Source organism: Macrobrachium nipponense, chromosome 18 (genome assembly GCF_015104395.2).
Source record: "Macrobrachium nipponense isolate FS-2020 chromosome 18, ASM1510439v2, whole genome shotgun sequence".
In the NCBI taxonomy this organism is placed as follows: domain Eukaryota; kingdom Metazoa; phylum Arthropoda; class Malacostraca; order Decapoda; family Palaemonidae; genus Macrobrachium; species Macrobrachium nipponense.
In genome coordinates, this window is record NC_087211.1 from 55875604 (window position 1) to 55900781 (window position 25178).

The following is a 25178-nucleotide window of genomic DNA, read 5'->3' on the forward strand; positions in this document are numbered from 1 at the left end:
TGGCCTGCATTCATTTGGACCTTTAGTATCAGCGATTTTATGGGGATATTTATATTGGAAGGACGAACGAAATTTTTATTGTGGTCACTCACGAAAGCACTTGGATGGTACCTAGGGTTATGTATCATTCATTTTAATACCTATGGTCGTCTTCTAATCTTGACTGCCCTACTTTTCATAGACGTTTCTTCCACGTTGCCCATTTTATATCTTCACGAAATTACCTCTATGTCATAGGCAATAAAATTCGCTATATAAACTTCGCAAGTTTAAATATATAGTGTATATATATATCGTATATACGTATATATATGTGTGTGTGTGTGTGTGTGTGATGATATATTGATGTATTTTCATATGTGTATCTATATGTGTTATAAATACACTTACATTTATACGATTATATATATATATATATATATATATATATATATATATATATATATATTATATATATATATATATCATCCGCCATTTCTAGTCCACTGCAGGACAAAGGCCTCAGACATGTCCTTCCACTCCCTTCTGTTTATGGTCTTTCTATGCCATTCTATACGCGCAAATTTTCTTAGCTCGTCAATCCATCATCTTCTCTTCCTTCCCCTGACTCATTTGCAATCTCTAGAGACCCATTCTCTTATTCTTTTTGTCCATCTATTATCTTCTGACATTCTCACTATATGTCCTGCCCACGTCCATTTCTTTTTCTTACTTTTTGTTAGAATATCCCCTACTTTAGTTTGATCTCGTATCCATGTTGCTCTTTTTCTGTCTTTGTGTTATTCCCATCATTATTCTTTTCATATCTCTTGGAGTTGTAACTAGCTTATGTTCTAAGGCTTTAGTAAGGCTCTAAGTTTCTGGTTGCATAAGTTAATACTGGTAGGACCATCTGATTGAGTACTTTTCTTTTTAGGATAAGTGACATTACTTTTCATAATCTCATTTTGTTTACCAAAATATCTCCTTCCCATGCTTATCCTTCTTTTAATTTCGGTCTCATGTCCTGGGGAAACACTTACTGTTTGTCCTAAATATGTATAATCATTAACAATCTCTTGAGTTTCGTCCATAACTCTTATTTGCTGTCTCTCTGCCTTTTCATTGAACATTATCTTAGTTTTCCTTATATTCATTTTGGGTCCTACATTTCTGCTTTCTCTATCCAAATCTTCCATCATCTTTTGTATTCCTCTCCTGATTCATTGAGTAGAACTATTTCATCTGCAAATCTAAAGTTGTTAAGGAATTCCCCATTAATGTTAAATTCTACCTTTTGGCAGTCTAAATTCTTAAAAACTTCTTATTTAGGCATGCTGTGAATAATTGAGGAGAGATGGGTCTCCCTGTCTAACTTTTTTCTCAATCGGAAATTTCTCAGTGTCTTTATGTAGTTTTAGGATTGCTGTAATGCCCGTACAGATATCTTCAAGTATTCTAACATAAGACTCACCTATTCCTTGCTGAAGTTTCGACAGAATCAAAAGCTTTCTCATAATCTACAAATGCCATACATAGTGGTTTGTCATACTATGTTGATTTTTCCTTTAGCTAATTATTTACAATGATATTGTCAGTTGTTGAATACCGGCTTCTAAAACATGCCTGCTCTCTTGGTTGATTAAGTCTAGCTGTCTTTCTATTCGGCTTAATATATATATGAATATATATATATATATATATATATATATATATATATATATATATATATATATATATATATATATATATATTCTTTTATCAGTTTTGTCACTTGATAATGAAACGTAATTATTGGAACAAATGATCAAACTTCAATCGCTATAAAATGCAGACTTCTGCAGTTAATAAGACACTTGTTGTAACTATTTGCGTTGAAGTCTAAAGCTCAGTTCCCCAGCAAGAAGTCATTGACAAGAACGGTTTGGCCTGGAAGTTCAAATAACGAACTGGAGACGATGACTACGAAGATTCCTTTCAGGAATTTCAAGGCATCTTTCGATAGTTGAAAAATGACTTATTCGTGGAAGGCATCGCCTGACTTGCTTTTCGAGGAAAGTTTAATTTCAAAATGTATTTGGTACTGCTAAAACACCAAAGACAATAAGCCATTTTAAAATTGTCGGATGGCAAACATTCTCCCCTCGGAGTGTGATATTTTTGTGGCATTGGTGTGCTTCTGATCCAGATGTAACTCGTTAAATAAGAGAAACGTCATAGATATTGTTAACCATTTTTTTTGTTAAAGGTGCTGATTAAATCCGTGAATGAGGACACAATTGAAACTTGAAAAATGTGTTGATTGACAACAGAACAGAGTGGATAGTTAGGTGATCATTTAGGAAAGCTCTTCGAGAGTAAGTGTAGTCCGAATTCCCATAGACCACGTCACGGTGCGTGATCAAGGAAAATGTGTCTATAGCATCTTCAGTCACCTCCATTTACAAAATGTCATTGAGTAGCTTCGGAAGACGTTCATGATATAAATTGTCTTCTCTGGTAGTTGAGGGGAAGTCACTGACTTGTCAGATATTGAATCAGGTTTCATAACCGAATTTTTAGGATTGCTTCACTTCAGGGGGATAGTGTTCTTAGTATACCTCACGCGATGCACTGTAAGCATTACTAAAGGTTATCTGCAGCATCCCCTCGGCCCCTAGCTGCAACTTCCTTCATTCCTTTTACTGTACCTCCGTTCATATTATCTTTCTTCCATCTCGCTATCCACACTTCCCTAACGATTATTTCATAGTGCAACTGCTTTGAGGTTTTCCTCCTGTTACGCCTTTCAAACCCACCTACTCTCAATTTCTTTCAGCGCTGAATGACCTCAAATGTCCCAGTGATTGGCCTTTGGCTTAAACTCTATATTCCATTCCATTTCACTTATTCTTCAAAACTTTCAAAATAGCATTTGTATTTTACCAAAAGAAACATAACATAAGGGAACAACTCTGAGCCTCCTCACCCTGTTGGTGTCTTTATGGTTGGAAAGCAGGTAAAATTGGATGGCGTTTTCTTAGGCCTATTGCTATAGTAACAATGAGTATGGAATGAAAGGCCTTTGCAGAAAATTCTATTTCGCCCACCACCTTCGTGTGTAAAAACGGGGAGACTACAGAGGGCACTCAACTGAGCATTTTATAACCGATTATATATATATATATATATATATATATATATATATATATATATATATATATATATATATATATATATATGTGTGTGTGTGTGTGTGTGTGTGTGTGTGTGTCATTGATTGAGCTCAGCAGCAAATAGAAGCATCGCAGATTCAAACGATAGATGATCATTATATATATATATATATATATATATATATATATATATATATATATATATATATATATATTATCTATATATATGTTGTATGTTTGAAACAGTAGATACCGTTGGAGGGTAGTGAGTGCCGTCAGGGCACCTCATGCGGTGCACTGCAGGCATTACTTAAGGTTCTTTACAGCGTCCCTTTGGCCCATAGCTGCAACCCCTTCCGTTCCTTTTGCTGTACCTTCTTTCATATTCTCTTTCTTCCATCTTACTTTCCACCCTCTCCTAACACTTGATTCATACGTTTCAGCGTAAATTCTATTATATTAAGTTCCAGCAGCAGATGGGTTCTTGTTAAAAGCTGACTTCTCTACTGCTTTAAGAAGAGACTCGCCTTCCCTTCAGTAGCTACGTATTCTAGCTGCTTCCCTTCTTGTTCATCAGGCGATTGTGGTAGGGGGGGTTGTGGGGGCAGGGGTTGACAACGACAACCTCATGATGCTGGCGATAGATAACCGCCCTGAAGACAAGAGCCTTTTGGGAGATCGCTTACCTCCGTCAAGGCCTAGTCACTGACAACCTAAAATGGGTCCGTTATCATACTCTTACAAAACGATGTCGCTGATAGTGATTGTGTTGTGAAACTGCTCACTCAAATTACATTCAGTGAAACAATAATGGCGTTATTTGATTTATTACTATACTAGATTCATATCAACCGTGCATATGATGTCTGGGCCAGTCCCATACGTTGTAAGGGACTGGCCTAGACATCAAATGCACGGTTGATCATGTGAATCTACTATAGTGTCAAGTGTTGTTGTCATACGTAACATTCAATTCCATCCAGATTAAGTAATCCTCAATCTTAGATTACATTTATGTAGCTAACGAGAAAAGAGATTTAATACGAAATGTAATACTTTACTTTGTTGAAGGTGGAAATTTGTTTCATAAAAAAAAATAAATAAATAATAAATAAATAAACATGGAACCTTCTTGGCACCAGTTAGTGACATTATGAACTGTGAAAAAAAAGTGCTTAATGTCATCGCATACATAGCGTATATGTTTAATTATATCAAGGCATTATTTCGACGGTTGGAATCAAGACCTTCCTTCCAATACGGCTTCTGTGATGTGTCCTTGACCTCCTGCCTTGAACTGTCGCGCCCTTGACGTCAGATAAATCAATTAATCCAGCTCAAACTCCCATTATGTACAAATCACACGCTTCCACTTCTCCGGAGGACAGAAAATGAGCTTATCCTCTAGAGAGTAGTTACGGCAACACTCGACCGCCGAGATTAAACACGGAGAGCTCCAGATGAACTCCTTCAAGGTCGAGGACTATACGGATTGAGAGAGCTGCCCTGTCCTCCAAGTAGACGTGCCTTTGAAGTCTCTCCTTGGTCCGGTCATCGGTGACTTTCATGGGTATTACTTTACCGCCCTCCTTTTCTCCCTTTGGAAGCTATATATACGCTACTCAAAGGTATTGCGGTGCATCAGTCTCTAATCTCCTTTGAGAAGGTAGTCACATAATATGTTAGTTGAGGGTATTAAATTCTCTCTCTCTCTCTCTCTCTCTCTCTCTCTCTCTCTCTGTCAGTATGTATTGTGTGTGTTATTATATTATATATATATAGTATATATGATCCCCATATATATAATATTAGTATAATTATAATTATATTACATTATAATGTATAGATATTTATATATTTATATTTATATATATGTATATTATTATATATATAATCTTATAATATATATTATATGTTATATGTATATATATATATATATATTAATATAATTCTAATATGTTTATTTAATATATATATATATATATTATATATATCTACTATTAGTATATATATACGTATCTAGTGTATTTCAAGCAATGGTCCATTACAAGAAAACTGAACACAAGATTACATTTTTCCCATATTCTTTTTTCGTAAAGTGAAAAATCCATGGTTTTCGTCCTTTATGCCCCATGAGTCATAAATACCCCAGTAGTGTAACTGTATATAACCTGTAGATGTTGTTCTAATTGCATAATTGCAAGTATATAGCAATTCGTTCCTAATTGTCCTTCCGTTACAGAGAAGGATGTCCCGTGGTACCAGGAGCGGGACTGAGTCGTACCTTCGGACTGCTACCAAAACTGGAGAACAACCTCGAACGTCGAGGGGTAGCCATGGATGGACGACTCAAGGCCGAAGAGACAAACTTGGCTTCTTCTACCTTGTAAGTGTAGAACGGGAACAATTTGCAGTTTTATAGGAGCTTTTGCAAAAGGTGCATTCCTACGGCTATTTACCAAGAAAACCATTCATTTGTTCCCTGGGAATAAGCGATCCTAAAAAACTATAGTCGTGTTTTAAATCACACTGTTAATGCCATCCACAATGTTTGAATGTTTTTGTTCAAGTGTTTTGGTTTGTTCGCCTTCATTCAAGACCAAGGAAGCACAACATAAGTATAATAGTGGTGTGCCGGAGAGTACTGAGGTCAGTTGAAAGACATGAATGTCTCAAGGTTAAAACAGTGAGGTGTCGCTTTTTCATTAATTTGTGTAACTCTCGCCCCATAAACTGGGTAAATGAAAAACGTTTGTCATCTTGAAATAGTCATAACAGACCCATTGGAAATGGGGTCCAGAAACTGAATGGTTTACAAGTTGAAATTAGGTCCTTGAGTAAAAATTTGTCTGAGCAAATAAAAATACCATTCATGTGAACTTTTATTTGCTCTAAAATCTTCATACTGTTAACCAGCCGTCACATCTGTCGATACTCTTTTGGAAAGTTAAGGGTTGCTATCATTTTCTTTTGTCAATAGTAGCCATCTAAATGAAGCACCAAAATGAAGTGATCTCTCAGACTAGTCAAGAAAAAAGCAACCAGGAGGCAATAGAATTCCGGTCATATTTGGTCGTTTTTGGTGACCCTGCATCAGTAACCCCTGAAGATGTAACCTTGTAGCGTGGAACTCATTAAATGACAGTTATCATAATTTGGACTAAAATTGAACGCCGCCATTCTGTTCATCAATCTCTTACACTATCTGTCTGTTACTTACTGTGAGTCACCTTTTTCAGATTCACCAATCCGGATCACCGGGAGCAGTTCGGCGTGGTGGTATCTTATGTGGCTAAAGTGAAACTCACCATGGGCACTCTCGGAGGAGATCTGGTAGCTGAGGTCCCTTTCACCCTCATGAACCCTCCCCCAGAGGATTTGACCAGGGTAAGTCCTCCCCTTCTTTTGAAGGCTGCTTGGAAACAAAGAAAGCAATAGAAGGTAACTGAGGTGTAAGCGTCAATGCAAATAAACTGTTTTTAAGATTGACTTGTAATCGTGACTAGTTTTAAGTAGGGCATTCATATCTGTAGAAACCGAGCAAGGTTTTGTTGATTTTTAATTTTTTTTTCTTGTGGATGCGAAAAATTAACAATGAAGGGGAAAATATCTACGTATATCAATTAGGTATTTTTTATGAGCATATATACTTTTATAACTGTTTGTTTTTCTCAGTCCTATATCCATTGCATCTTTCCATGACCGTTGATACAAGAATACATCTTAAAGAGACTAAACACCCTGGACCAATGACTTTACTGCTACATATTATATTTGGAACCGAAAAGGGATTCCTTTGTCTTAAAGTACAAGAGATATAGTTTCAACGTCACAGAATTTCTATGCTTTCTGTAAATGTTTTATGAAGGTTACTTTAGGCACCATTACACTTTTAAATAACTTTAAATGTTATACGCTTTTTGAAATGACGTTAAAGAGTTGGACCGTTTCCCAATTTTTGAATGTTGTATTGTTGTAAGAAAGAAAAATGAGTGAGGCTTTTACGTTGGCGTTGGGCAACATGGGCTAGAAGAAAATGAATGAACACATTACATTCCTTGTGAACAGAGCTTTTCCCAATGAAATTGCCATTTCTTATTTCGCAGCAGTTTTTTATTTTATGAATGTCAACAGTCGATAGAGTAACAACCCTCTACAAATAACCTTAATCCTTTTATTTAGGCTGAAACGCTGAGGGCAGGCCAGCCCGAGAGCCTTGATGAATCCACCCGCCTTGTGATCGAGGACTGCCACAGGATGTCAGTCTCCGACAACCTGAACCTGATGGACACCCAGAAGTCTGTGGACTCTCTTGACGCCCCCATTCACGACGATCCCTTCTCGAAGAGCAAAGTTGAGGATGGCGGCAAGTCGCCAGCAGACTCCGCGAGCAAGAAGTGATTTCCTTCTTCTAACGTCTGATCTCTCTCTCTCTCTCTCTCTTTATTTTGTAATTTCCTCCTTCTTTTGGTCAGTGACTTCCAAAATGACTTTGGTTTTGGAATATAAAAATCATTCGTTTTGTACCCAGTAAAATAAGATTTTACTTCAGTTCAGAAAAATAGGAAATTTCAGTTCTTTTTGGAAGGCTGATGTGACCGCTCTTTATAATATTTTATTCTTCTTCTAAAATGCATATGATTGACACAGAGGCAACAAATTTGATGTGCCAGATAGTGATGAGAAAGTGCATTTCCCTCAAATAAGACTTAAATGGATTAATGGCTTTAAGTAATAATATGATGAAGACATAATCCGTGACGCAGTCCGTTTTAGGCTTAGCTAATGAAGACTTACTTCTTTGTGATATCATCAGGAAATATTCCTCCCGTACATTCCCCTCCTAAATCATACTCGTGCTTCTTTTTAAGATTATTGCCATTCTTTGGAAGTTTATCAACGGGAAACTGTCATATTCTTAATGATACGCCCTTCCATTATAGTATACCTTGAAAAAATAAGTGCCAATACATTACCAGGAGAACATTTTATTCGAAAACTTCATATTTTTGACATTCATTTCTTTTAATCTTTCATGTTTCTTGTCCTTTTTGTATCCATTTCTGTTACAGTATTTCTTTGACAAGCAGATCATACTGAAGTGTATTCTAATCTTCCGATTTCATTTTGTTTTTCCCTAATTATTTCTTCTTATGTAAAATAAACGTGTTGGTCTCTCTTAAGAATCATTAAGAGAAAATTAACTCCTCTTTCTTGACGTCATCTATTATATTTCATGTATTCAGTGTTTGTGATGCTATTTCGGACATCTCATTTGGCTAACAGTTGAGAGGTCCACACCAGGCCTCTAATATATCCTGGAGTACCTTCCTTCATTTGCGAGCCGCCCTAAGGCAAGGGCTCGTGCTGGCACAAGGCCAGAGTCATCTAAAAACAGCCAGCCAGTTACTTCGGATATTTGAGGCCCAGAAGGAGGGTGATGATGTTCAGAGAGGTCTTAGGTAGGACTTCGAGTTCTGTCTCGTCATGACCTCCCTCCGCTCTCTCTTACTACCTACTCCTTGCAATGGTGATGTTTTAATGTAGCGGGTACCCTAATAAAGATTATAATCTTCACAGTCGTTTTCTTTGTTTTCCTGGTTGTTGTATGCGTGACAGCGGAAAGGTAGAAAGGATGTAACGGTGAATTCTATGAACGCTGTGCCTTCTCAAAGTAAGCCACTCTCAACCGAAATCGCTAGTGCCATGTAATTACGGGATAAGAAACAGACGACCGGAAAGAGAACATTCGGCAAGGTCCCCCGGTACTTTTGTGGTTGGGTTGTCTACGTATTATTTGGGACACTTCATTTTCCAGGTTATAGAGTTCGCATACGAATAGTAAATGACCGGTCTCTTTGAATTATTGCATGTGCCAGGAGAATATTTTCACACTAATGGAACATTATCGTAATGAATCATTCATTACCATCTAATTACGAAGCAATTCTATTCCTTCGGCACGTATGGAGAGGAAAATTATAATCTTAGCAGCAATGTTTACTCTCGTTTAGTATCGTACCAAAACCCGTGTAATAAATAAGTAAAAAGCCACAATAGTGTATATGAGCGACTATAGTATTTTTCAAAATCCAAAAAATGTTAAAGGAGGAGCTTTCGGCCGTTTGCACAACGCTCCTCTTCAGCCAAACTGACAAAAATGGGAAGCATCGCACAATCTTTCGGAATAAATTAAGAAATGGCGATTGTGCAATAGCTGTTGTGATCTTTTTAACGGCTGTCTCTCGATAGTACGGTGCTCGTTACTGATGACTAGGTAATTCGTGGACGGTGAACGACTTCCTGCATCGGTGCCGCCTGTCGTTTCTGCGGCAACTGCCGCTTCGACGACCTATTCTTATTCAGTTGGCTGAGGAGGACCGTTGTGCAAACGGCCGGAAGCTTCCGTTTTTAACCTTTTTTTTTATTTTGAAAAAAGTAGTCACTCATCTATATTACTGTGGCTTTTTTACTTCTTATTTCCGTTCAGTCTAGTGCAAGTTTGTGACTACGACCAAGAACAAACATCCAATACTCATGGCATATCAGGCAACGAAAATAATTTTAATACCGTTGAAGACAATTTAAAAAAAGCGACCAAATGTGACCGAGAGAATATCGGAGGTTGAAACAGAAGGAAAGAAAAATGTCTGGAATCCCTTTAAAACTGATCTGTTGGAAGTAGTTTGAGGAAATGGTCATGTGGATTGAACAGTCGACAATCGAAGGCAAGTTTGACTATTAGATGCAATCTTAGATCTGGTATCCAGGAAGCAACTTAGAGATGACTGAAAGATGGTCAGGTGGCAGGCCGGCATACGAAGGTAGATTGGAAAACCATTTTTTGGACAGATCTCGTGAAGACGACTACTCCAAGAGGGGATGAGTGATCAGAGAAAAGTATTGTGATTTTTACATTCTTTGCCGATTACTAAGATTGGTAAACATGGATAAACCCCGAATGGAGGTAGTGCCATTAGTGCACCTCATGTGATGTACTTGTAGGCATTATTTAAGGTTCTTTACAGCTTGCCTTCGCCCCCCTAAATGCAACCCTTTCTTTCCTGTTACTGTACCTCCTTTCCTACTCTTTCTTGCATTTTCCTTTCCCGCACCACTTCCATATCGCTCGCAGGACCCCATTATCAAATTAAGAGTTTATTCATCACATGTATTTGATCTCGCTGCAAATTCCACATTCACTGTTTGATATTCCGCATCACAGCATCGGTTAAACAAAAAGTTAAGTTTTTGAAAGACTTCAAATCCTCAGTCTGCCTCAGCTCAAGATGAAGTTTGTTGTACTATAATCTAGGAGCTGCATTTTAAAGATCTAAGAAAAACCGCGGCTCTACCAACTTGAAACCATCTGTTACCAGTTTTGTATCAGGTCTGTTTATTGGTTGTATAAACTTTAGTAGGTTTTCCTATTTTTTACACCCTTTAGACCTTGTATGTACTGTCAATTTCCGTTGCAGTGCTGAATGATCTCATAGGTCCCAGTGCTTGGCCTTTGGCCTAAATTTTATATTCAGTTCAATCAAACCCAGATAAAGACAAATTAAAACATTTATGAACCTCTTACATTAAAATTTATACCACTCTGTACCCTTGCTTTATACATAAATGGTATGCGTAAAAATTTAATCATTACAAACTGTCACTGTCTTCCATATTTGTCTTCAATTGGCCAGACAACGAAAATTTCCAAGGTACAGTTAAATTTACTACCTAAGCTGGTTTCCAACTAATTACGATATAAAGCTTTAGTATTAAAGCACATTCGGAGTTCTTTTATTTCCCAAAACAGTTTTCCGTTATGTTACTAACACCCGATAGGAAAAAGGTAAACAAAGGAGTTAGTTTTTTTTTTTTGCTACTCGTTAAGTCCTGGTTGCATCCAAGGTCTAGGTTGCATCCATAATCAAAAGACGAATTATGGCCCGGGATGTTGAAAACTCAATAAAATCCTTTTGACTTCATTAACCAGAATTAATTATTTTTTTTTAAGCCATGCCTTCAGATGTTGTGTCCATGGGTCTTTAAATAGCCTACAGGAGGATGCGAATGGACAGACTGGATAGATGCTTGTTATTAAGGCCAAAAGCCAAGTTTTAGAACGTCTTCCAGCGCCGCGAGGATATTCATTATTTGAAGGTGTCGAACAAGTTATCGACTCTGGGAAAATATTTTGCTGAAATCTTTAATCTATATAACAAGAAAAAAAATCTTTACAAATTTTATTGTCGCATGATATTCTTATTATTCATGTGACTATAATCACGCCCCTACAACAAGCATGAACCCATCTGGCTTGAATACAACGTCCTCTCCGACAACTTTGAGTAAGGGTCGTTGATCTTCACATCACCGGCAACTGCTAAGGAAATTCCAGTTTCCAATATTGAAATAAATCGACTTCACGACCAGGAAAACCAAGCAGTCATGATAGAGTGGCTGTGTTTAGCTAGTTATAAAAAAAAAAATGCCTGGTGCGATAACTTACAAGAGTAAATTTAAACTTAATTAGAATTTTTAAAAAATATAAAGGCTCGTAAGAAGTCTATCAGAAGGTGCTGATGGAAGAACTGAATAGAATATGAGGTAATTCAGTGCTGAAACGGAAATTTAGAGTGAAGAAATGTAACGGGAGGAAAATTTAGCAGTTGCAACGTGAAGCAATTCTTAGGAGAGGGTGAAAAGTAAGATGGAGGAGAATATGAACGGAGGTACAGCAAAATGAATGGAAGGGGGTGGGGGGGGGGGGTGGGGGGGGGGTTGTAGCTTGGGGCCAAAGGAACGCTGCAATGAATATTAAGTAATGCCTGTAGTCCATCACGTGGGGTGCACTGACGGCGATACCCCCTACGGGAAGGCGGTGAAAGACAAACAATTAGCATGTGGATTTACACTCCCCAACACTAACTATATAGCAGCAATATACTAATCGATCTGACGGGTTTATAATGCATTACTATCGGGATGAAGAAAGATAATTTCAAACTATAGTAAGTAAAACGAACTGAATTGTGTCTGAGTGACCTAGAACAGTATCGTTGAGAGAGGGAGAGTAGTCTTAAACCTTGATAATTTCAAGGTACGACGACGCAAGTATACATCACTAGTACTATGAGTGAACACTTTCAAAATTCAAAGGTGAACCAATCATCAAAGACTATCAATATTCAAAAACAATATTGTGAAATAAAGAATTAATTATTTTTTGATCAAACAACAAAATCCTGAGAAGTAAGAGGTAAACAGTGAAAGTTATTTGCTCTCCTACGCATTCTAAGCCTGCAGTTGAGTCAAGGATGTTTGAACTGAGAAATCACGGCTAGTTTTCCGCAACTTTTTTTTTCTCATTTAAAAGGCCGGTCGTTGGAAAGGCAACTAACAGGAAAAAAAATAATCTGTCATTTTACACTGGCCGAAAAAACTGAAATGTAGATCGTATTACAAAGCAATTCAATTGATTACTTACGACCGTTGTGCAATATATTGTACGCTATGTTTGTTAGTTTGTTTGATTATGTTTGTGATTGTATAAGTGGAGTAATATGATAGGATCCGAGATGGTAGTTGACAATTCAGAATATATTTAGAGCGACTGGTTATGAGGGAACGTTAGCACTAGTTGTGCTCCCAGGGATGTAAAAGTAGCTTTCATTTATCTTCACAATAAATGATCGCCAAAAAAGCAAATATAATGACCTCAGAGTATGTAAAAAAATATATAATAAACATATTTTATTAAAAATCAAATATTCTATATTTGCATAAGCACCAAATCTTGCCAATATTAATAATAAAGTGATGTTATCACAGTCTTCACTAAAAGAAACGTATCCAACAGCAACTCATCCCTCAGAAGAGAAAATCCCCTAACGAATGTTTTTCCGATGCTCTTTTGTTCCGTTGTTTTGTAGCTTCACTTCAGCGCTTCTCCGCAGTCTCCGGGATGTGTTTACATATCTGTTGGTGTTAAATATCTGTCAAAAAGACCCATACACTCAACAAGTGACAATACGTACGCGATTAAGCCCTAGGACGAGAAGTATCGGTTCCATGTGGTTTTCACGTGAAATTTGCAATAAGTGGAAGTGAGACTCGAACGGAGAATTGGATTTGGTGTGTGGTGCAGAGCTCACCTACAAACAGCTGATTGGTCATTCGTTGAAAGAACGGTCCGTTTAACAGAGTTTGTTCTGTTGTGAATGACAACCTTAAGAGTAAGACATGAGGAGACATATATCGGAAGAGAAAGTGACGTCAAAATAGAATTCGGGAAAGGTACATATAACCCTTGGCTACGTTTTGTTTCAACATCAGTCGTGAACTTTCGGGCAAGTGGGTTATCCTGAGCCGATAACCTACTTAGGTGCAGCCTCAGCAATTTGCAAGAGAGGGATGCAGGTCATTGATCTCCTTGGTTTTTTCATCGTAGATTTTGTACAGGCTATAGTTGGGAATATCTCTGATCAACTACCTACCAGGCTAGGCAATGTTTCCATTTAGTATTTACTATTTATTTTTTTTCTATGTTAGGTAGCCTAGTAGGCCACAGGCTACCTATTTCAGCCTTCCTATTGCTACCTACATGATGACCAAAGTCTAAGCTGATGTATTACTAACAGGTGAAACACAGCGTTTAAATTTTATATTGGGTAAAATATTGAATGGCCGCCCTCTACCATAGCACTACCACCACCTTGAAAAAGTACTTTAACATGTCCTGTAACCCAGGATAGACCTTACTAGTGGAAACAACCACCTTGAATCCATCGTACTTTGGTAGATCACCCTTATTCACTTGATATTTAAGTGGTGAAACAAGAATACAATTACATCTTTAAGCATACCATTCAAAAGATTGAAGTTTCATCAACATATTGTGATAGGGGGAAACACCGCCTTGGATCCATCGTCATCAGGTGGAACAGCCTTATTTACTTGATATTCAATCGGTGAAACAAAAATACGGTATTTCTACAGAAGCAGTCCACATGGACTGCAAGGAACGTAACCGCTGATACGACATCCACTAGGGATTGGTGGCCGTCCAATGTACTTCGCCGTGTTTAGTACTGGCCCTTGGGGGGGTTAATTACAGTCGTCCGAATTAATATTACTTAAAATTCTCGTTCAGTAGGTAAAACTGCATAGAAAAACCGCAACTGCCAGTCTAGGCCGCAGCGGATAAGTACCCTAGATCTACCAAAAATACAATTAGTACATCTTTAGGCATACCATTCAAAAGGTTGAAGTTTTGTCAACATAATGTGATATATGAAAGTGCCATACAGACTAAAATAAGCATGTGAAGTCTTTATAGAATATGTTTTCAAGGCAGTTTTTAAATCCAATTTGGCGTCGACCGACTGAGGTGCCATTTGTAACCGGCATGGATTTCATGTCCTTCCCAGCACTCATTTGAACAATATTAGCGTATATATGTAATGTTTATTGATCTTACTTAAGATTGCAGTTGTAATCAGCACAATAAAACAACATTTTGTTGCCTATATTAGTGAAAGTATGAAACTACTTATTCCCGGGGTCATGGTTTGAACTGAAATTCATTTTTACCTTGTAATCGGTGGTTTTATCCTTACTGCCATCACAACTAAAACTCCACAGTACTTATTTTGATTGTAATTATACACATTTTTGCCTAAATTGCACTTGAACTACGTTGAGAGTTTGTTGACAGTGAAGTTGTGGCTGGAAAAAAATTTCCAGGCTTGTTGTACATCTGGCAGCTGAAAACCATCGCCAAGCAGACGACGGATTAATGAATTGCTTATGACAATTTTTTCTGTTTTTCTAGTACATACTTTTCATTGATTCAAGTCTATATTACGGTTTTGAATTTTTTTTATTTCTAAAAATTGTATGCCAGAAATAAATATAACCTTTAATGTTTGCATGCTAGGAATGGCAAAATGTCATCGTTGCCTAATTATTGGAACTTCACACATACGCCGATGCATTTACTATGAACTGTTTCCATGAATTTTAGTAGTCATAGTAATGCAATAATGATAAAATTGCTTTAACATATATGTATATATAATACAAATACGTAGACTAATTTCCACGTTTTGTGTAAGTCTTATACCTAGTTTGGAGGGTGAACACATACCATTTGGCAACAGTGAATTACATGTGAAATAAAATTCACGATGAAAGGTTAAATTATAGTTCAAACTATAAATTCTGATTATATATATATATATATATATATATATATATATATATATATATATATATAATATATCTGCTGAATACAAAATTATAATGTTATACGATCACTAGTAACACGTGAAGATTGTATATCAGGAGCCAGCTAGGTACTGCTGATTTTCATTTTTCCTGCTGGCTCTTGAGATACAAAATTATAAAAATCCCTGATCTCTATATCACAACTAGTTTCAGTAGGAATAAGCAGCATAGCCTTATGACAGGAAATCTATAAGTAACCTACACTTAAGAAATATAAAGTTTAGCAAAATTTAGATATAATTTCCTGAAAAATACCCACTCCATAACATACCTCCTGTTTTGAGAAGCACATCTTTTTTTTTTCCACAATACCTAACATAATTAAGAAAAGTACTTGTATCCTGTACATTTAAGAAATGCAAACATGTTACAATGAAAAATCACAAAATCTTTTACAGAAATTAATATGAGAAATTAATATCAATCAAAACACATGCGCTTCAATGCTAACTTTCAACTTTTAACGACTTTCTGGTTGTTGCAAGTTCAGCCCCATTAATTTCTTATGGTGAAAAAACAGACAAGAGGCCCAGGGAGCGAAAGCGATTGAGTCACCCTACAGCGGTAACCTTGCAGTCAAACATCTTCATATATCCAAAAAGTAAATAGTAAAGATATATGAGCGTTACGATTATAACAATTACATGAATAGCTGATATAATCTGCATGAATAACTGGTAAACTTCTCAGATATGCATTGTGTACATATATAAGACACCATTTTCTGCAAGAAAGTTTAGTATGGCAATTCATCTATACAATTGGTACAAAAGTCAAGATGTCATGATGTCATAATACAGGACTGAAAAAAAGGTCCTAATTCGGAAAATAATTGCTTAAAACACCATTATATTATACAAAACTTACAATATGTATATAATATACATTACATTGCATGTAATACACATTACATTGTATGTAATGTATATCACACTGTATGTAATACAGGCAGTCCCCGGGTTACGATGGGGGTTCCGTTCTTGAGACGCGTCGTAAGCCAAAAATCGTCGCAAAGCCGGAACATTGTCAAAAATCCTAAGAAAACCTTACTTTTAATGCTTTAGGTGCATTCAAAACTATGTAAACTGCATTCTTATTGCATTTTTCATCAAAAATACCTTTAAATATTGATTATTTTGCATTTTTGGTGTCATATTTCATCTGCCAGATCAGCGTTTGTAGGCGTCGTAATCCTGGAACATGCGTCGTAACCCTGGAAATAATTTCTGATGAATATAATTGAAAAGTGTCGTAACCTCGGAACGTCGTGAGCCGAGACCGTCGTAACCCGGGGACTGCCTGTATACCTATACTAATAAAAAAAAAAGGAAAACGTGGAAATAATCGTAGCCAATGTTCATAGCAAAACTGTTGATATTTGAGTAAGGAATCTAGTTACTTTTTCATCAACGAATATTTTCAAATTAATTATCATGACTATGTAAAAAATGTATGCAATTCATGACCCTATAGTACTGATGTTTAACTATTTAACAAAGAAATTTTTATGAGTGAGAAATGCGTTCTAAATGATGAAACGAAAATAGCCAGACGTGAATAATGGATAGAGAAGGGAGTGACTTGTGTATAAACTGTGTATAAATCATGTATGAAATATCCCAAAGCAACGTCCAATTTTACGTCACTGACAGAAAGGTATCGAAACGTCCTAAAACCGCCTTCTAGTCCCACCGCTTAGCTATTTTTCAGGGGCCTGCCCTCAATTGTAATGTAATATTGCAAGATATTTAGAGCAAAATTATGAAGAGAGAACACATCAATGTACATATTAAACAAATACTAGATTATGTATAAAACAAATGAGGAAATGAATCCTCCCAAATTCTTCACTCGTTCCTATTGCAATGTAGGGTTAATTTTGCAAGGTGATTGGTTAAATACAAGTACCCCCCAAAACCCCCATTATTTCTCTCACTTAGGAGTTGGTGTCTGAAACAAAAGCTCCCTTATAACATGGTGCATGTGCAGTAGCATTCAGCATGGTAATAGCAGTATGTAGTACTAAGTGGATTTTGCCTGTGGAATGGCTCCATTATCGGTTTATTTATCGCTTATTTCCGCTTGTATTTTGCATTTCAAATGTCATGAATAAGAGGAAATAACACAGAACACGGCAAAACCTTCCCCTAAGTGTTTTACCCCATCCAAAACCCTGCATTCCCATCGATCCTTCGTACTGTAGGATAGAGTTCAAAGGTAAATTCTAAGTTAATTACAGCCAATCCCCAAAAACTTAACATTAAATTGTTAATAAGCAGCGAAAATACTAAAGGAAACGGCAGTTTCTCGCTAAATACTCGCTGTGTGTCTATTACTTAGAGTAACCTTTCCAGATTTTCGGGAAGGTGGTCGCGCTATCATAAAGGCCGGCCATTCGGTATTTTACCCTTGGTATTTCTAAGCAATAGTGGTACACCTGCTTTTACCTTGGAAATTGGTTTTTCCTACAATTTTAGTGCTTTTGATGAAGGAGAAGTAGTTATCTGTTGTGGTTCAACTGTTATTTACCTCGTATCTCTACCTAACAATGAAGGGGGAATTTGGGAATGCAGGGTTTTAGGTGGGGGAGAACACACGTAAACAAAGTGGCTATGTTTGTGCTCTGGTAGTGGCAAACCGCAGCCCATTAGGGAGCCGTATGGGTAATTTTAAAGAATAACTCCTGTGAGTATGACAGCCAATAGGGATTGGGCTGTCAAATGTATTTCACCGTGTTTAGTGCTGCCCCTGCGTTAATTACAGTCTACCCCCAAAAAGTAACAGTAAATTCTTAATAAGCAACCCAAATACTTTGGGAAACTGTAATTTCCAAAGAAATACTTAACCCAGAGTTATTACCTAGATATACCACATATATGCTCCACGGAGGGAAGTGGTTGAATGAGTTGAAGGTACAACCTGGAAACGGGGGGAGGGGGGGGGGGGGGGTAGAGATTTGTTGGTGGAATTAGTTGACCAACAAAGAACACTATTTCCCTATTTCCAAGGTAAAAGTAGGTACAAATCAATTATACTTTAAAACACCACTCAAGCTGCAGGGGTGCCATAACTTGTTTCAAGGCAACACTCGTGACAAACCAGTACGCATTTATATAATACACAAAATTCATCGCACTGCACCGTCTTTACCATAAAATACCACAATCACCAAGGGTAAAGAACGTAAATCAGAAAAGCACTTACCTTACAAACTGAACGCACGAATCTTCATTCATTTCCTTATACTGGGAAGGTAAAAACAATGTTCTCAATAGAAATCCCACATTGACAGTATAATGCAGGTAATGTTCTAAAGGGTCCACAATAATACAAAGTGTTAAGAGTCCGTGTTTGATTTTTAAGAATTTACAAAAAGCTTTCGAACCCTTTCCTGGGTTCATCTTCAGTCCAAATGAACAGTTAGTTACATGTACAGAGGTGAATTTAAAAACGAGTTGTTGAAGATCGTTGACACCGGTCGTTAGCTTGTTAATGGACCAGGTGATGAAGAAAGAGGGCAGTTATTTCCAACTAGGTGATTTCCTTTTCCCTATCAATCCTTCTGGCTGGAATTCTGTTGGATCTCCGCAATGGTTGTTGCCATGTTGCAGGAAGCCCTTCATCCAAGGGCCTAGATTGGGCACCGTAACCAGACTCCCTTGGGCCAGCAGTTACCTGGACAGGGAGAGGCAAGGCAGAAGCAGCATCAGGAGAGGGGAAAACAGAGCCTGTCCTACAGTTAAAATCTTTTAAAAACATACTAGCAATATAAAAATTAACAAATGGGTCTTCATTGACAAAAGACTTTGGAGAGATCCATTGGTGGTGGTATTTCAGATGATCTAAATTTCAATTTAGCTGAGTATACTGCAAATTTGCTAGGGTTGTCTCAAGGATATAGGTTACTGGTGAGACAGTGTTTTCATTTCGGGTTTGTTAATGTTCTTGAACATGTTCTTGAAAACTTTCCTGAGTTTACCACTGAGGGGTATCAAGATTATCAGGGGGGGAGTTAAGTCTGCCTATTTTCTTTCTCTAAAAACTATGGCTATGACTTCTTCTTCGTCTTCTGTGACTGATCCTTCTCTTCCAACTTTGCATGCCAAAACTTCTAAGTTCTTTTCTTCGGTATTGGCATTGGGTCTTCGCTTGCACAGCCCCTCACTTTGTCAGCTTCCGTAGCTCTTTCCATGGGGCAAGCAAGTTCGCAGTCGTATAGCATACGATTTTCTCGGACAGTGGCGGAAACTTCCACTGGTACGTCTGTGCATCTTATGTCGGCTTTGAGATATAATGCTTCAGTGGCAGCCCCTTCAGGGTCGTCAGGAATAGTGAATGCGATTGCTCCACCATCGAATATAACAGTTCCAATGGTATCAGGAGTCCCACCTGTCAGCAGAGTAGAAAGTAATCTTCAGTCAGCAATTTCAATGGGTTCTGCAGTTTGTACTTCCCAGTAGGGGCACCGTTGACTGCGGTGCCGACCATTATGTTCTTCACCTGTCTAACTTCAGTGGTGGGTGTTCTGGTAGTCACTCCGAGTGTTGTTTCTTCCCGTTTCCCCTCTCCTTCAAGCTCTTTCTTAGCTTTTTCGATGGGCTCGTCTCTTCCTCTGACTAAGGTGTACAGTGTTGGTTCGGATTTGGTTTCAGGTTATTCGGGAGTAAACGCGTCCTCCATTTAGCAATGTGTCCTCTGCTCTGGATTTCCATCTGACTGGGTTGGTGGTCCAGCCTAGGTCAGGCAGGTTAGGTATTGTGGCATCTCCGCTCTTAGGTGCTGGTTTGATTCATCCAGGTACGTTAGGTTCGGGCATTTCATCATTGTCTTTGAGCGGTGGTGCGTTTGCACAGCCGGCTGCGGCTCAATCAGCTGTTGCGTCATCGTCGTTGTATGGTGCTGGGATTGTGCAGGTAGGTTCAGTACTGGGGTAGCTCGTTCAGTAGTATAAAGTACGGCTGATTCAGGTGTTATGTCATCGTATCTTTGCTGTGTGGGTCTTACTCAACTGATTGCGGTTGGCTCAGGTATGAGACCAGGTACGCTGGGCAGAACATTAGCACATAAAGAGGTAGAGGAGTCCAGTGCTTCAGAGGTAGTTTTTTCAGGTGGTCGTCCTGTCTCCGTTCCTGCTTTGATTTGGTCGGACCAGTCTGATGGGAAATGCTCTTTGGAAGAAGAGCCCATCCCTGAGGTCTATTTTTCTCAGGTTAATGAAAATGAATACTATAAGCGGATGGTGGAATTCATCCATCTACTATATCCACAGGCAAAGGCTCTGGAGGAACCTATTCAGCCAAATCAGGCAATGTTTGAGATGTTGTATTCAACCAAGCCTTCTGATCCTCAAGCTTCTAGTAAATTGGTCTAGTTTGGTCGGGTCGAGATTGCCCTGAGAGAGGTGGACACTAGGTTGAGAGCTCTCATAGGTTCAGGTAGACAAGATTCAACCTTGCTTCCTAATCGGAAGGGGTTTTACTGAGTAGTGGGTAGCCGTAACTTTCTTATTTTTTATTGTAGAAAGAAAATAGAAACATATTTGGGATCCTCATAAAAAGTTATACTAGAATCAGGTTCTACTTTTTTTCTATAAACAATAGTCCTTCTTCGGGTACCAGGGTTCCTTTCAACGAATTGGTGGAGGCGCTTCTGTCTAGGGCTCCTTCTTCAAATTGGTTAATTGTGGTCTCTTTACGTGAAGCAGGTATTTTGGAGGATACCCTCAGGAGGCTCTGTCACATTTTATGTGGATTTTGTCAGGTTTAATGTTTTGTCTGAAACAGGATGGGTATGTTCCTTCAGATCCGGTTTTGTTCAACAACCTTTTTACCTCGGTCTCTACAGGTTTAGCTCACCGAGCTAATATTTCGGCTGGATGCACTACTTTCATCGGCAAGAAGAGGAGGTATTTAATTTTGAACCATCTGTCTTCGCATTTTCTGGATATTCACAAGAGGGTTCTGTTGAGGGTGCCTCTGGCGCTTTCCAACAGCCTATTCAGAGAGGAGGATGGGTCGGCAATGGTAAATTTTGCCTCATCAGCGTCAGCTGTAGAGTTGCAACAAGCCATGATACGTGTTGCTGCTCAAAGATCAAGATCCTCCAAAGGTTCGAGAATGGTATCCCCAGGCAACCGTTCCGCTTCCAAGTCACCAGTAAAATCACCGGTTCGCTTCTCGTCCAAGGGTTCGTCTACTGTCCCTATGGAGGTGTTGAAGAATGGCTACAGAGTCCCTTTCCATTCTCATCCTCCTCTGTCCGAGACTCTTGTATACCTTCCCAGTTATTCCCCGTCTTCCACCAGAGGGATTGCGTTGTTGGCAGAGATTCAGTCCTTGTTGGTGAAGGGAGCAATAGGCGTGCTCCTCCTCCCCCAGGATTTTACAGCCAAGGCTTGAGGGTCTTGGAGACCCATCATAGATCTGTTGGGTCTCAGTCGGCTGGTAGTACAGTGTTCCCCCCGTATTCACGGGGGATGTGTACCAGGGACCCCTGCAAATAGCGCAAACCCGTGAATAGTTAGAACTCCCCTCTAAAAATGCCCATATCTGCCTATCTTGAAAGTTCAAATACCAAATGTATACTTAAAGTATCATCCTACATCAAAGATACCATTGAATTGGTATTATTAATATCATTCCAAAGTCATCATAAACATTTTACTATTAGAAATATATAAACAGCCAATAAGAGAGAGAGAGAGAGAGAGAGAGAGAGAGAGAGAGAGAGAGAGAGAGAGAGAGAGAGAGAGAGAATAACTTCTTACGACATCATTTATAGGCAACATTTATTTCTCCTCCCATAAATACATATATCTATTCCAGAGAAGGGAGGAAGAGAGGACTGAACAATTATGTTTGTATATCAATTCTTTTGCTGAGAGAGAGAGAGAGAGAGAGAGAGAGAGAGAGAGAGAGAGAGAGAGAGAGAGAGAGAGAGAGAGAGAGAGAGAGTTGTCCTTACAGTAATTAAAAAAGGGAAATGGAAAGATTATTGTATTTAAAATAATCACATATGAATTTTGTAATTACATTTATAGTATTATTATTACACATATAGTATTATTGGAAAGTATTAATAACAAACTTCATGCATGTACCATAAAAAGAATCTCCTCAGTAAGAGAGAGAGAGATTGCATAAAAACCATTAAATTCATTGACCAATGTATGGCACTGTTTCCCAGCTCCAAGCGTCACTGGAGTTACGAGAAGGTAGGGAAATTGATACAGAAAAAGATGAAGGGAAGAATTTTCATTTGAAGTCAGTTATGTTATTATTATTATTATTTGAAAATATTAATAAACACATGCATCTACCATAAAAATTCTCTTATCACAGTAAGAGAGAGGAGTTATCCTTACATAAGTGAAATGGAAAGGTCATTTTTATCTCTTTAAAATACTACCACATACGAATTTTGTAATTACAGTTTTATTATTATTATTATTATTATTATCATTATTATTATTATTATTAACAACAGAAAATATCAATAAACATTTTACATACTAGTACCATAAAAACACTTTCATCTCAGTAAAGAGAGAGAGAGTGTGTGTTTATCTCTCTGTTCTCTCAGAAAATACTTAGAGATTTGGATCAATTTCGACAAGCGTTCTCTAATTCCATGTCAGGTGAAAATCTACTTAGGGATGAAGATTTAGATGCGTCGTTTGAGGGTTTTCCCGACACGAATGATTACTGTCGGTCCTACATCAGCTGGAAGTATTTATGTTAGACAGAGATCAACTAGTGATTGTATGGAAGAGCTTGTTAGGAAGAATATCCTTTCTCTTGCTTCTAGTTCTAGGGTCTCGTCTCCGGATGCGTTCTCTGCAGATATGTCTCAGGAATGGCTGAAGAGAACGCAGTGGTAGTCTGGGACGATCTTGCCTGAAGGATTTTGGTGTTGGTCAGAAAAACATCATGTGACCATCGGTGTAAGATTGGACCTCCCCCTTCCAGATGTGTGTCTGTATGAAGATCGGGGTTGGGGTGCAACCCTAGAGGAAGCTCAGGCCAGCAGGTTTTGGAGGGATCTGGATTGAGATCAATCCATAAATTTTCGGGAGCTGTGAGCAGTGGAAGAAGCTTTAAATTATTTCTTGCAGCTAGTAATAGGCAAAGTAGTAGCTCTATTCTTGGGCAACGTCATGGCATACCAAAGAAGGAAGGAAGAACGAGATCGCTGGTACTAAACGATGTAGCGCAAAGGGTGCTTCGTTGGTGCAAAGATCGCAGGGTTTCCCTCATTCCCCAATTCATGTTGGGGAAACTCAATGTCTTAGCAGGCACATTGAGTTGGTCACAGGAGGATTTTAGGAGAGAATGGACACTAGTACAGGAAGAGGTGCAACATTTGTTAAGGTGGCCAGCAACAGTGGATCTATTTGCCACGAGACTGAACTTTTGTCTGCCAGTATATTTTTCCCCGGTAACGGACCCAATGTTGTGCGGGACAGATGCAATGGTGCACTCTTGGGACAATCTGCAGGTGCATGCATTCCCTCCTTTTGGCCTGATTCATCAAGTTCTAGTAAAGCTCAGGAACAGTTCCAACACACAGATGACTTTGATATCCCCTTTCTGGTTGCAGAGACCTTGGTTTCCAAACCTTCTGGAAATGTTAACAGAAGCCCCGGTGCTCCTTCCAGAGAGGAAAGATCTACTCAAACAGCCACACTTCTATTGCTTCCACCGGAACCTCCACATGCTGAAGCTAGCTGCTTGGAGACTGTCCAGCAAGCAGCTCGACATTCAGGTCTCTCTAAAGCAGTGGTTCGACAGCTGTCTTTCTGTTTAAGAAGTTCAACGAGAAAGCTTTATTAAGCTAGATGGGCGATGTACTGTACTGGTGCCGGAAGGAGGGACATAACATTTCTCGCCCGACAATCGCAAAAGTAGCAGAATTCCTCTTATTCTTGAGGAAAAAGAAAAACTAGGCATACTTAACGATTGCTGGATACAGATCAATGCTCAGTAGCACTATAGCACTATTAGATTCCACCTACCAGAAATTGCTAGCAGTTTGATCTTACATGATCTGTTGAGATCTTTTAGAATTGAGTGACTAGTTATTCCGCTTCAGGCTCCATCGTGGCAATGAGCGGTTGTATTGAAATTGTTGAGCTGTCCGGTGTTTGAACCTGTAGAAACCTTATCGTTAAGGGAATTAATGAAGAAGGTGTTGTTCCTCCAGGCAGTGGCTAGAACGGTATCATTATTGGGACAAGACATATTTCTCTCATATTTACCTGAATTTGTGGCATAGTCAGAGTTGATGTTGAATCCGCTGCCAAGAACATTTGAAGTTTCGTCCTTAGAGGACTTAGTTGCAGGTGATGAGTTGGAAATGCAACTGTGTCCGGTACGAACATTAAAAGTATTTATACTGCACAGCAAAGCTCTTACCTCATCTTTGGACCTTATTTGTTTCTCCTAAGAAAGAACCCATAACAAAGTGTTGGAGGAAGTTGCAGGCCAACCTCAGTGAGAAAATACCAACAACAAGCGCTGCTGTCAGTGAATTTAAGGCCAGCAGAGGCTGGTTTGAAAAATTCAATAAACGAATGGGCATACATAATGTGCCTACTTCAGTGATTAGGGACATGTTTGCAAAGTGGAATGATATACAAAATTTTGTGGAGAATTATCATCCCCCAAAAAATTTGTAATCCATGTTAACAACATGTTTAATGACAATGCTGTGTTTAACTATAGGCAAATTTAATAGAAATGCCAGAAACATGTCTCTGGA

The 25178-nt window shown here is 38.4% G+C and overlaps 2 protein-coding genes across 6 annotated transcripts in view; both read left to right on the top strand.

Annotated features, from left to right (window-relative positions):
- The window catches only part of LOC135197087 (phosrestin-2-like), a 265329-nt gene extending 256618 nt beyond the window's left edge, over nucleotides 1-8711 (top strand). For all 3 annotated transcript variants that reach the window (XM_064224042.1, XM_064224043.1, XM_064224044.1), the window contains 3 exons: nucleotides 5377-5520; nucleotides 6374-6521; nucleotides 7317-8711. In XM_064224042.1, the coding sequence (XP_064080112.1) occupies nucleotides 5377-5520; nucleotides 6374-6521; nucleotides 7317-7535 (511 nt within the window). In that variant the 3' untranslated portion in view covers nucleotides 7536-8711. The remainder of the gene's footprint in view (nucleotides 1-5376; nucleotides 5521-6373; nucleotides 6522-7316) is intronic.
- Nucleotides 8712-13071: 4360 nt separating this feature from the next.
- The window catches only part of LOC135197088 (PAN2-PAN3 deadenylation complex subunit pan3-like), a 331370-nt gene continuing 319263 nt past the window's right edge, over nucleotides 13072-25178 (top strand). For all 3 annotated transcript variants that reach the window (XR_010310552.1, XM_064224045.1, XM_064224046.1), the window contains exon 1: nucleotides 13072-13427. The gene's annotated coding sequence lies outside the window, so the exon portion shown is untranslated. The remainder of the gene's footprint in view (nucleotides 13428-25178) is intronic.